This window comes from Saccostrea echinata, unplaced genomic scaffold (assembly GCF_033153115.1).
Source record: "Saccostrea echinata isolate AGI-Se365-2 ecotype Australia unplaced genomic scaffold, CSIRO_AGI_Sech_v1 ptg000003l, whole genome shotgun sequence".
NCBI lineage: Eukaryota > Metazoa > Mollusca > Bivalvia > Ostreida > Ostreidae > Saccostrea > Saccostrea echinata.
Genome location: NW_026889752.1, coordinates 12,305,685 through 12,320,156, shown reverse-complemented (window position 1 = coordinate 12,320,156; position 14,472 = coordinate 12,305,685). Strand labels below are relative to the sequence as shown.

General features: G+C 31.5%; 2 protein-coding genes across 2 annotated transcripts; one reads left to right on the top strand and one right to left on the bottom strand.

Moving 5' to 3' along the window:
- On the bottom strand, positions 1–7,091 carry LOC133178589 (probable cytochrome P450 49a1). The gene is made up of 11 exons (XM_061313309.1): positions 7,031–7,091; positions 6,446–6,487; positions 5,435–5,595; positions 4,846–5,077; positions 3,929–4,107; positions 3,611–3,800; positions 2,953–3,133; positions 2,553–2,716; positions 1,544–1,625; positions 690–908; positions 1–433 (listed from the first exon to the last, which is right to left on the bottom strand). Exons 2-11 carry the CDS (start codon positions 6,463–6,465, stop codon positions 305–307), a joined length of 1,557 nt encoding a protein of 518 aa, XP_061169293.1. The 5' UTR covers positions 6,466–6,487; positions 7,031–7,091; the 3' UTR covers positions 1–304.
- Positions 7,092–9,832: 2,741 nt separating this feature from the next.
- LOC133178471 (neurogenic locus notch homolog protein 2-like) lies at positions 9,833–14,153 on the top strand. The gene is made up of 5 exons (XM_061313167.1): positions 9,833–10,403; positions 11,353–11,469; positions 12,633–12,929; positions 13,167–13,454; positions 13,948–14,153. The coding sequence occupies exons 1-5, from the start codon at positions 9,833–9,835 to the stop codon at positions 14,151–14,153; spliced, it is 1,479 nt and encodes a 492-aa protein (XP_061169151.1).
- The last annotated feature ends 319 nt before the right edge of the window (positions 14,154–14,472 follow it).

The window sequence follows — 14,472 nt, the reverse complement described above, 5'->3', positions numbered from 1 at the left end:
TGTCATAATAATTTTTTATTAACATATCTATATATAAAAGTAAAAAAATATTAATGTATTTTACACTACTCCTAAAAAGCTGACCCCTGAAAATTATAATATAGGAGTTGTAATTAGAAATAAAATATAATTATGCAAATAAGTACAATACATCAAGCAATAGGATGCACGTTGAGAAAAATAATCCTTTTATGCACTCGTCAGTCAGGTTATGCCTTTGACTTTAGAAACTGATAGGAGAGCCGAGTTGTGAAATAAGGTGTGAAGAAATAAGCAATTAAAAAACTCGTGTGTGAGTGTGTGTTCAATTCTTATTCTCTCTTGGTTTTATCATTATCGCTACAGCATGTTTTGGCGTTGCAAATGTGCGGTATTTATACTCCATAACTGGATCAGTTCCTGGCAGGAGAGAAACTTCTAAACGCTGGAAAATCTAGAAAAAAAAAAGAAAATCAAAGCTGCTTGCTACGTTGACATTTTTAAATAAAACATTATTCAAGTTTCATAATTTTAAGAGATATACAATCATTTAACAATATAGCTAATTTAGATAAAAACTAATCTGAATGTAAAACTTAATATATAACTTCATTCTGAAAATACATATAAGCTATAGAAGCACATTTATTATTAATTTTGGGGGGAGGGGGGACGTTGGAAAAGAATATTTTCAAACTGATGCAAAATACCTTTGCAGTGAGTACATAAATCTCAGTTTCTGCAAACCGTTGCCCGATACAACTTCTAGGACCAAATCCGAATGGAAGGGTGGCAAATGGATTGGTGTTTTTATATTCTTCTGTGAGAGTATTGTCATCTCTGACAAATCTTTCCGGAAGAAATATCTCAGGACTTTTGAAAAACCTGGGATCCTCACACATCTGTTGTAGACAGACTGCAATCTCTGTCTATAAAACAAAAGAAAAACGCATTTAATTTCATAATGACGACTTTTTTCTCGATAATTGGAAAATAAACATTGCTTTGTTACTTTGCAAGGTCAAAAAAAATGTGAGATTTAGATTTAAATAAATTTCATTCTATGCTCATCTTCACTCAAATTTTCTTCATTATACAAATGATACTTTTCATTGGCTGAAAAGAAGATGTTATCCTTTCTAAGGTAAATTCAATATTTAATTAACATGCATTTATCATTCAATTTCACTTTCAAAATGAGTTTTCAAAAGGAATTTTGCAGAACATTTGTTACATTTTTTTTTTTTTTTTGTTTTTTTTTTTGTTTTTTTTTTTTTTTGTTTTTTTTTTTGTTTTTGTTTTTGTTTTTTTTTGTTCAAGATATAATTCAAATGGAGGATCTCCTTATTTATGCATTGCCAAGCTTATGTTTTATTCTGAAGATATTAGTATCAAACATTAAATCATTAGGCTAAATATTTACAAGTTATCTTTAAATGGTCGACGAAAACATGTTATCTGCCATTAAAACAAGTGCATCATTGTCATTACATCCATAAATCGTTATCTATAACTGAAATAGCCCAAATTGTCATTACATGAGAGGATAAAAAAAATATATTACCCCAGCAGGAACGTGATATCCCCCAACAACTACGTCTTTGTCAAAACGCCGATACGAGCCCGGTGAAGTTGGTGCATAGATCCTGCAAGAAAATTAAATGCATACAAATGTAATGTTATCTGTAATTGCATTCTATCTCCTATGTATGGCTGGTATGTTTTATCAATTTTACATATTGGAGAAAGACTACTAATATATAAGATTCGTTAAGTAATAATGTACGCATATTAACAACCTTAACGGACTTCTATTTTCCAAAGAAAAAAAAAGGTTCCACATCATCACGCTTTTCTTGGGGTTTTTTCCTTCATAGTCGTTCCTTAATTTTTTTTTTAATTTGTTAAAAGATATATAGGCAAGCCTCGTTTCGACTCAGATTTAAAGTCGGTTATTCGCTTTTACAGTATGTAAAATTTTATCAACAGATTATAAAATAGTTTCAAGGCAATGTTAAATTCATACACTTTGGTTAGATCAATATTCTTTTTGAATATTTATATTACGTTTTCCTTTCACAATCAATAATCAGAAAGTATTTGTTTGTTTGTTGTTAACGTCCCTCTCGAGAATTTTTCACTCATATGGAGACGCCACCACTTGCCGGTGGAGAGCTGCAAATTTTGACCTATGCTCGGCACTTGGGGTCATTGAACAGTGAGGGATCTTTTTCGTGTCAGCATCTACTGTGACATGGGACCTCGGTTTATACGGTCTCATCCGAAGGAACGGTCTCCACGTCCAACAGAGGGATTCGAACCCGCGACGTAAGGATCAACTCCTTACTCCGCGACTGTAGAGCAGACGCTCTACCACTGCACCACGCGGGTGACAATCGGAAACTAAGTAATATTCAAAGGAACAAAAGTATATGAAATAAGATTGAAAGACATATAAAAACCGATTACCAAAACGAATTTAAGTACAAAACAAATAAGAAAGAAAAAGTTATCATAATGATTTATATCGAAACATTCATAGCATAGTACTGACTTATCAAGTGTAAAGCTACCTCATGGTTTCTCTGACGCAGGCCTTCAGATAAGACATTTTAGCCAATCTTTCCTTAGTGATATCATTTTGGCCACACACAGAAATTATTTCGTTACGAAGATTCTCCTGTTTGTCAGGGTTTTTTGCCAGTTCAAACAACAGAAAACTTAAGGTATTTGAAGTCTAAAAATAAAATGTAAACTTTTTTCTTCATATATCGTAAGTAAGGTTCCAAAGTACTAAGATAGGAATACAGTACTTTTGCATTGAATTGTTGTGTACAAAATATAATTTGAACCAGCACTGTTTTCGTATTGAATATACAAGAATGATTTTTTTGTAGTTTTTGGAGAACTGTACAAAATGAGATAGATATTATTGTAATCATAACTGAAGAAAAGTCGTTGCTAATGACTTACTGACTCTACACCAGCAATAAACAAATCCATGATTGTTCTGTCCACACTTTTAGGTGTCATCTTCGGGTGACTTAGTAATGCGTACATCAGATTTGGCTCCTGGAGATATTCCTCGAGCTTCCCTTCTTTTTTGGCATTTTCAAGTTTTTCCAAAGCACCTTTGATCTCAGTTTCACAAACGCTTAAATCATAAAGATACTTTATGTTTTTTTCTATAGTACTGGTACTTTATCAATGTTCTTCTTTAAGAGACTTTAAGAGACTAAATTAAAAAAATAAAGATAGTATATTCCAGGCACATTTGTGATAACCTTCTAACATTAATATATGAAGCAGTTTTAAAATATACTTAATATATTTACATACATTATATTGCCTCTTGATATTCTTGAGACGTCACATGATGATTTTTTTTTCAATTATTTTGCAACTTCTTATATTGAAGTAATGAACAGAAAATAAAAAGACTACATTTAATAAATTTATAAGAAAATTCACTTTGAAAGGTATATTCTGATCTTTTACTCGACGCATTATTACAAGTGAGTATGATTTGAAAGGAAATGTCAAATTGTTATTTTACCTAGTAATTTTTAACAAAGTGGATTTTGCTTCTTAAAATAAACTTAAATTTCTTGTTTTTATAGCGTATTCCTACCCATGGATATGATCAGCTCCTCTTTTAAACTTTCTGTATAGTGGTGTGGTAAAGAAGCGATAGGGTTTAAAACCCATACCCTTCAAATCTCGGTCTATGGCGTCAAACAAGTCTTCCAGGAGGTTTATATCAATCACAGGTTTATCCTCAAGACAACCAAGACGTCTGTTGAAGCAAAGCATGCCTACGCCTAGAAATAACTACTTTTCAGCACATCATGCATGTAACAAGCTGAGAATTTCGATTACATAGTGAAATATTTTTATCAATAAGCATTTTTTTTCATGCATCAAACAGATAAGAAGGGGGCATACGTACTTTCTGTAGCATAGTTGACAAGCGCAGGTCGAAGGTCATCAATTTTTCCGCCATGTTTATATTTTTCTACAAAGTCTTCAGCGACTTTGGACAAGGTTCCAACATATGCAGAAACAGCAACTGGTCTTAATATCAATTCCTGTGAAGGTTTTCGAAGCTTGGCCCATTCTTCGCCATTTCTAAGAATAATATTTTGTTGTCAGTTACTAGTGCCTTATGATTCTAATTGAAGATAACATTTACAATGTTTTGTGTTTTTGCAATCTAATATGAAAATAATTTTTTTCAACTAAAAATGATCCATAATTTATATATTCAAGATTCAGAAACTGATTTTTTTCCATTTCACATTCAACGGGAAAATTTTAGAAGATTGGCATATATCGAGTATTTAACCATCTATGCGTGTCTTCATAAAATAAATGCACGTATCAAAACAATAAGTAAAGCAGAATATCTTCAATGTAAGCACAATTTGTTGAGTGATGAAAGGTGTTTTCCTAAACTATTCTTTTTTTTCGACTTTTTTTTTTTTTTTTTTTTTTTTTTTTTGATTTTCAAATCAACATTTTGGGCAAAATAATACCTTGGATATCTGATACGCTTGCAAAGAATGCCAAATTAGATTCATTCTATTTGTCTGATAATTTTTTTGTAAAACAATGCATTTTATTATCACTTGAGATGATTAAGCCATTTATTTTATCTATTTATGTAATTATTTATATATATTTATCTCTACTCTTAGCATTAAACTGCAAACAGAGCTTGTCGCACCATAATTCGTAATCATATGAATTTATATTGTATTTACTTCAATCACAATCGGCAAAACTCGGTCGAGTCCGTCATCTGTATTAAGATTGAGTGTAAACTGTAGAAGCACAGAATCGGCCGAGGTTTGCCAAATGACTCACAATGTTGCCAAGCTTTGGCTGAAGTCTTCCTTGTCGTTGTATATTTTGAGAATGTCAACAGGCGGACGAAAAGGATTCTTAGCTTGTATCTCGAGGACCTCTTTTCCAAGATCTGGATGAAAAATGAGCACTCCCCATTTGTTTAGAGTCGTTCTAAACCTCACGATGTCTCCATATCTTTTATGTAGAGCGGTTACAAAATCTCTCAAATCAAACGAATAAGTAGAACAACCTACAGGTCCCAAAAAAAAAAGGACAAGCACTTACATGGTAGAACAACCTACGGGTACAAAAAAGATCAAGTACTCTCACAGTCGTTACAATACGATGCTTAACGTTCTATGACGGAAGATAGTTCCAAAACGTGTCTTAAATGTATCTTATGAAATCAAGCTTCTAAAAAAAACTCTTATTGTAGTGTTTGCATCTATTAATATCATTTTTGAAAATTTGATCTTAAATATTTTTTATCTTTCAGAAAATATATACTTTATGAACATCGATACTTGAGAAAATAGGGCTTAGATAAAAAATAACATCTCAAGTGTTCTTCATATAAGGAAGTAATCATGCATACAGTTTTACCTACCCAATGATCTCAGAAGGAATATATTACCAACTGAATATGGTAATGCAAATTTTCCAGTAACACCTGGAATTTCTTGAAATGGTTTTACATCCGGAGATTCATAAGAAAATGGAGTCGCTGTTCTTGAAGAATAGAACCGCAACTGTAAACATCTAGGTGACCTATAGGTATTGAGTATTTTGTTATATTAAGTACATTAAAAGTAATTTAAAAAAGGTACATTAAACATGGTTATAGCGAACACGCTTATAAACCCTTATAATTAATTCCATTTCATTTCCTTAAACGTATAATGAAGTTATTAAATCAAAATTCTACGTCCCTCGCACTTCGTTAATTGTAAGCGTGTTTTATTGAATTATAGTTTCTCATAAATATTTTATCCGGATTCATATTTGAATTTAAACAAAATACATGTTCAATTAAAGAGTTTTCTGCAAGAAAAAGTCTGTATTAAATAAATTTTTATACACATGCAGATTTACAAAATCCCCCGAAACATAAAGCCCCTCCCCGAAAGAAAAAAATATTTAGGAAGATGGTATCACAATCTACTCAAGAGTCCTATAAATTGTAGGATAGCTTTATATATATGGAGTTAGAGTGATTTGTTCTAACATGTACAATAGAATAAAAAGAAAAAAATTCAGTAATTGACACAATTTGTAATAGACTAATTAAAATAAGATAAAAGTAATTGAATGAATTACATGATTACATGCATTATTTGCCTACATTTTCCCAATGAAATTCAATAACATTGATTTCTTTTCAATAATAAAACACCGCCCTTGAACATTATTTTTTTTCCTTGGGAAATATTGAAAGTAACCTAGCTATGTTGAATATGTATTAGATAATCCCGATATGTACATCTTTGTTACTATTTTCTGAAACTCAAAATAAAAATAATAAGTAAATAAATCTTTCTTAAGAAAATACTGAATCTATATTCTGATTGATGAATAATCTTTCTATATTATTTTTTAAAACTAAAATACAAGCTCTTACCTCTTCCATATGGTGTTCATATTAAATATTTTATTGCAGCATCTGAAATTATATAAAAAAAAATAATTTTTTATATATTGAAGCTGTCACTGTATTCAAATGAACTATCATTTGGTCGTATTACAGCAAATTCCTTATTACATGTTAAACGAGAAAATTATGATCGCTAATTACATTTTTAAAGCGTTGAAATGCAATGTAAAAATTCTTGAACAACAGTCCATTTTTAAATTCATGTTGTCGTTATATAGTCATTCCACTGGCCTAAATTCAGGAATCTACAATTATCTTTAACTGATCACATTGGATTAATAAAGTTACACACAATGAATTATATCCAATATATATATTATAAAAGGCATGTAGTTTATGTCTCTGGAAATTTACACTTTTATACTATAGTTTTTTTTTAAGTTTATCAACTGAATATCATAAATGTGTTTTCGTATAGAACAGAGAACTTGAAAGGTAAACTAAACAAAACCATTTATATGTCTAAGTCTAATCCATAAACTTGGAGGAATTCAATCCTGGTTTTAAAAGATCTTACATACGAACGAGACAATTCACATCTAAAAATCTTACCCCTTCAACAAAACTCCTCCTCTTCACAAAACAAGAGACCGAGCAAAATACACAGTTTCGTTTCGTAGTTCAATAACAGCGTATGGTGATACGTTTCTGTCAGAATTCTACCAATCGGAATGTTTATAGCTGACTCGCAACAATAAGAACAAAACATACAATAACATTTTTTGACTCCATGAAAGGTTTTAATATATTTTCCATAAGACAAATTGGCTTCAAAATATAATTTAAAAGATTGAAATATTACAAGGAAAATCTCGGAGTAGCTCGTCTCAATGGTTTTACAATATATGCATATTCATGGTACACTGTAGTGTTGCTTGTGTGTTTCATACGTTGAACACTAAGACGTACAGTGGAACATTATCAAAATCTAAACAGGAAGTTGAATGTCTTGTAAACTCTTTCTGGGTGTGGAAGAGTACACAAGAAAAAATATAATGAGTTTAAGAAATCTAAAATTAAAAAAAAAAAGAACTTAATCTAACTTTTACCTTGAAAATTTTATTATATATCTTATTACGATTTTATACTTATTATAATGAAACATCCAACTTTTTGGAGCTTTAATAGTTCTTAATGCAATACTCTAAGTAATGTCAACATTTTTCTTTTCAAATTAAACAAATGAATGCAATTTACATTTCAGAGCTACATGTAATTGGATTATCAATATTGATTTCCAGGAAAATTTTATTAAATTTCTGTCATAAATCTAAAATAAAAGATTCTTAAGTAAATTTACACTTTCTGAATATATTCACAATGAAATGTCTCACTTTAATTACTCCATTCCGTAAATAACGAGAAGAATATTGTATCAGAATCTAGGTACGGCATTTCTGTGAGTTCGATCTACACTTCCTATACTGGTTTCCTTAACTTCATAAAAATCCTTACAAAGCTATATTGCCGTTGTATTCCCGGGTCCAGCAACTGCTGTACAAGCCCCAATCTTTACTCCTCCCAGAAATATTTACTGGTGAATAGGAAAATCCTCATTCGTTCTGTGCTACATCTAGAAGTTGTGTAAGTAAGGCGTGGATTCTTAAAAACTCCAAAGAACTTTTATTGACAGAAAATTTAAAATCACCAAGATTTTTCAAAAGTCAGTAACATCAAAATCTACGACCTTTCTACACTTCAAACAACTCTCTCTCTCTCTCCTGATAAATTAAAAACTCGGATTTTTATATCATAGACAACTGTTTATTCAATAAGAATTGAACTCGGAAATTTTCATATCTTGTGATTGGTCATCAACAAAATTATTTTATTAAAATCTCTTTGATTTTACACTCAATTACTCTGAAGTTGATATTAAAAGGATGCTGGAGTTCCTCATTGAACATATTTATGCAGTCTTTCGAGACCAGGTCTTCCAACAAACTGTTGGAATTTCGATGGGCACTAACTGTGCTCTTATATTAACCGATCTGTTTCTATATTCTTATGAAGCAGAATTTATTCAAAAGCTTCTACACGAGAAGATAAAAAAAAAAAAAACACTTCCTATGGCCTTCAACACCACATTGAGATATATTGTTGATGTTTTATCGATCAACAAGAGTTACTTTCATACATATGTCGACTCGGTATATCTCTGAGTCAGTGAACTTGAAATAAAAGACTAAAAAAGAGTCTGCTACATATATGTCATATTTTCTACTGATTATAGACGATAAGGACCAACTAACAGCTTAATTATATGACAAACGAAATGACTTCAGCTTTTCCATCGTCAGTTTTCCTTATCTATGTAGTAATATCCCGCTATCACCTGCGTATAGTATGTACGTCTCCCACTTTATTCGATGCTAAAGAACGATCAGTTTTTAAACAGAGACAGGCTTTTGACAGATACGTTGATGTTACAGGGATTTCAGCAACCTCGTTTAAAGTAAGCTTTTGTAAATTCTGTGGTTGTTATAATGATATTGTTAGCAAATATAATCTATCACTGGGTCGTATTTTGGATGACGTTTTTCATACCAATTGTAAGGCCTTTGTTTTCATACAAAATTTGACTACGGAATATTCTATTTACCTGATCAAAAGGGCTCTCTGGGAGTGTGACTAGCCGAAAGGGAATGATTACTCTTTCTAGGCACCTGATTACACTTCTGGAATTTCCGGGGGTGCCTGTTTTATGCCTAATTCACATCTTTGAATTGTTCGTAGACTTTTCTGAGATCGATCTCTATTCGTTATCTTCACCTTTTTTCATTGCTTTGTTTATCATTTACTTTTGTTGGCATTTTTGCGCCACTTGTCTGGATAATCACGTATTAAACTAAAATGCATTACTTTCACTTTCGATTATGTTTCAATAATAGCATAAACAAATTATGAATCATTAAATGATTGTTGATCAAACAATTGTAAAAATGATTCCTTTTACAACCCGTTCCAACTATCCAAATGTCCTTGCAGTTGTTTTGTTATATCTTTAAACCATTGAACAGAACAATTTGTACCCTCTGTGTTATGAACCAAAAATGACCTTTTTTAACATTTCAAAAAAGCATTCTATTTCAATAATCTTTGTTGGCAGCAAAATTATCCATTTGAATAACTGCACTTTATTTCCCTTGCGCACTGAAAGTTGTGCTAAATATTTTCAATATTGTTACACATCAGTTATTGAATGCTGATATTAATTGATTGAAGGAAATGCAGTTCAAATTTTGTTTCATCTTCTTAAGTATTTTTACAAAGGCTAGGGGTAAGCATGTCTTAATTCGAATAATTGGTAAAATGTTGTGCCTACTGAAACTTCAAAAAATTTTAGGGATAAAAATGTTTGTTCTTCTTATAGGATACTGTACATCGAAGGGAGACATCATCTTTCTTCTAGATGAATCAGGATCTATTGGTTCTCAAAATTTCGTGACAATGAAATATTTTGTACGAGATCTCCTGTCAGAATTTTCCATAGGTCCCAGTGCAAATCAGTTCAGCATTGTGAAATTCCATTCTTCAGCAACAGAAGCATTTAGTCTGAACAGATTCACAAGCCTCAGCAGTCTGCAATCTGCTGTTCTGTCTCTAACTTATTCTTCTGGTGGAACACAAATAGGAACTGCGCTTAACTTCGTTCGTCAGTATTCGTTTTTAACAAGCAAAGGCGCAAGGGCTGATGCAGCAAAAATTGTCATCTTGATAACAGATGGACAGAGCACAATATCCAATGAGGCCCAATTGTTAAAGGACCAATTTGTCACTATTTTTTGTGTTGGTGTAACCAGTGGAATCGATGAGCAGGTATTGAGGAGTGTGTCATCACATAATGATTATACGTACATCACTGATAACTTCATCACGCTATCAGGTATACAGACGATTCTTGGAGAAAAATCCTGTGCTGAATGTACGTATATATTTACATTTTGATAATAATGATAATACTAAGTTGTGATCAATAAATTATGAAAATGATATTTAGACACACTTTAATATATTACGACTACTACTAGTAAAAAAGGTATGAAAAAAGGTATAAATTCAACAGATATATTATAACACATTTTTATCTTTTTTTCTCACATTTATTTCCCAGATCTATAACATCAAAGATGATTTATAGGGCAGCTACCAGGGATACCAAACTGGACATTTTTCCTTCTCTCTTGAGCATATTTAACTTTAGATTTTAAAGCATAATGCGATGGACATATATGAACATGTTACAAAATATATAATTACTAGAAATTTGGAAATGCTCATTCCTTTATTATTCCCTAGCTTTTCTTTGTTTGCTATTTTTATGTCATTTGCATCATTGATAAACTTTACAATTAAGTGACATCAAACAAAACTTAATATGCTGAACGTTGCATTTAAAAACGTCATATGATTTGGAATAGTTTTGAAATTATTTGCTTTTGCAAGTCGAAAAAGTGATAAAAAGAATAAAACGCCACAACAAGACTTCTGAATGGAGTTTTTAATTTCAGTTTATCTCCATACTTTGGTCGAAACATGGTCTCGTTAAAACGTTCTTACTGAACGTCATCGTATTAGTATCAAGCATTGCGTAACTTGGTTCGGTGTGGTTAGGTAATTGGAGTACAATGATATTTAATAAAGGGGTCAGAACAATTGGCTTTTGTTTCATGTGTTTGTATTTAAACTAAACAAAGAAAGGCTGAATAATATCAAATGGCTGTTAAAAAGACAATAGGACAATACTTTCTTTCTCTCTCTCTCTCTCTCTCTCTCTCTCTCTCTCTCGTTACCTATAAGCATTCAAACAGGATATGCCATGTATTTTTATATGTATAAAACCTTTTTGAAAAGAGTGTGTATTTTTTTTTCAGCGATAGATGATTGTTTGAGCAATCCATGCCAGAACGGAGGGACTTGTGAAGATCAGCTTGGAAAATATGTTTGTCACTGTATTGGCAGCACAACAGATAAAAACTGCTACATTCCAGGTAAGTTGTTCAATATAAAGATTCTTTAATCAAATTAAGTAGTTAATTGATAGAAAATTAATAGCGCAAAAAATATTTAAGGATTTTGATATTTACAATAGTCAATAATTACGATATGTAAACTAGCTAATATTTATATGTCCTTTCTGAGAATAATGTTTTTCTCCTTTACAACATTAAAAAAGATTCGATATGGTCATATTAATGCTTTTAAGTTTTCAATTTCTTTAACAATAACTAGGAAACAGGGCCTCTCAATGAGGAAAATTCACACCTTGACAAGTCAAATGGCTGTCACAAACATAAAACAAAAGTTATGTATATTCAAATGAATAGGCAGGAAGAAATAGAGAGACAGATAGGCGAATTAAATATCCTCAAAACGCCAGTGTTCTGAGTCCACACGTGGTCTTGGGACCGCTGACAAACTTCATATGTTTTTTGACGGGCTTGCTTCTCTTACTGAGGAGGAAAATCAAATTGGGATTTTATCAGTTGACATAAAACGTAAACAATCATTAAGTCAATGCATTTGTTCCAGGTTGATAGGTATTGGAATGACTTGTAATTAAAAGCATTCTGAATTTTGGTAAGATTTTTATACTATCAGTAAAACATGTATATTCCAAGTTTTAAATTGTACTTTTATTGAAGGCAAAAGTCATAGCTCTTTAAGAACAAGTGCTGGGAAATAAAATTCCTAAATCAAGTGTGTCAGGTTTTCCAACGAACTCGAACAATTTCTTTTTTTTTTTTTTTTTTTTTTTTTTTTTTTTTTTTTGAAAAAAAAATTATTGATTATAAATCTTATTCATGTTTCATTAAAAATTTAAAGAAAAAAATTAACATACATAGCGATAAATTTCTTGTTTATTTTTTAATGCAACAAAAGTAAAAACTTTGCACTGATCGTTTATCAAATGTACTAAGACAATTAAACAATTGGTCCTGAGAAAGGTTTAGTGTGGTTGGTCGAGAGATAAGTAAAACAATCACGGTTTGTAATTTCCATCGCAAGACGTCGCTGAGTCAACCCGTAAAATATTGAATGAAGTTTGTCAGTGGTCCCACGATTACGTATGGACTCAGGACACCTGTGAGGATGATTTAGTGTAAGCATGAAAGCAGTTAAAGGCGTTGATTCGATTTTTTTATTCCCACAGGATTACCAGTTGTAAGTACAGGATCGGGCAGAACAATCAGTCTCGGGGGAAGTGTGACAATCTCCTGCAGTGTCTCCGGCTCTTATACGTTTCTTTTCTGGGAGTTCCAACATAGCGGCATAACTTTGAGGGTAAATACTTCTGATACAACAAAATATTATGGAGGAACTGTATTTAGGGCTAACCTTACCATTTATAACTTTGCTGCTAGCGACATCGGCAGTTATAGATGTTCTGCGCAGAATTCTTATGGCACGGCGCATAGCCCGACTATGGCATTTGTTGACATACCTAAAAGTAAGAAGGTTTTTTTTTTTTTTATTTCTCTTTTGATATTCGAGTATATTCGATACACCATATGAGATTAATCAGGTGTGTTTCAAAAGCAAGTAACTCTAAGAAAAAACTTTAATAGTTTATTTCCTGTTGTCGTTTGTGCACATATTTAAATTAAATTTGAATTTAAGAATGTACCTGCTTAGAATGAACAGATTTTTTAAATCATTAAACTTACCCTTTTTGCGATATCTTCAGCTGCACCAACAGTATCTACAAATTCCTCAGTCATTGGACACTTAGGTGGCAATATCACCTTGTTTTGTACCGTAAGCTCCCCCTACCCGCCCGCTATATCTGTTACCTGGGAATTTAATAGCGCTCAGATCAGCACAGCTTCAGGGGGACGATTCAGTGGCGGAAGCGTTTTAGTGCCTTCCTTAACAATCTCCAATCTACAAATGACAGACCAGGGGTACTATTATTCCTTTGCTACAAATATGTATACATCCAGTAGCAAAGCTTATGTTTATTTAACAGTCGTTAGTAAGTATTTTGTGTAAAATTCACTTCAAATATATTCATTATTCGAGATGAGTAAAACGCAACTCAATGCAGCTTTAGATTTACTTATTTTTAAGTGACAGCAATTAAATAGAAAAAAACCTCCGAGATTAAAAATTAAATTTATGTCTGTTTTACAAATGTGTTTTATAAATCCCGACTGTTATCAAATTTATATTTAAATTAATATGACCCTAATGACTCTACAAATGATAACTTCCTGTTTTTTTTGTGTTATTATTATTTTGTTGTTGTTTTTGTTTGTTTGTTTGTTTTGTTTTGTTTTTTGTTTGTTTGGTTTTTTTTTTTTTTTTGGGGGGGGGGGGTTGCATTGTACTGTTCTCTTTTTTGTTTGTTTGTTTTTTTTTGTTTTTTTTTTGATTGAGGTAAGATAATAGTACTTAAGATTGATATTATAAAACTAGTTCTTATATGCTATGGGTATATGAATTTAATATAACATAATATTTTCTAGATATTAACGAGTGCCTTAGCTCTCCCTGTCAACACAAGGCGACATGTCACGATTTAATCAATGGATTCCGATGTGAATGTCCAGCTGGATATGATGGCAGTCTTTGTAGTAACGGTAACATCATTAACACTCTCACACAGGAAAACATTAGATGTTTTCCTAGTACTGTGAGCGAATATTTATCACCACAAACCAGGTATATTTAATGATAAAGTATTTGTGTACAATTTGACACAGTCGCAAAATATGATTTCAAGCAGACAAATTGCACATAAAAACTTTCGCAAATAATAGTCGAATTACAGTTTGATTCTTAAACAAAATTTCTTGAAACTAACATTTTTAAATGCAATTTTTAACTCGAGAATTCATAAGCTAGAACTCTTTTCTTTTAAAAAAGTAATCCAGTGTCTTTTCAATGTCACAGTTATCGATTACTAAGTTTGTTCATCGTTTCAAAATTATGCTCGTTCTCAGACTTTATTAATCCATTTTTATTTTACATAAATAATCATTTTGTTTATA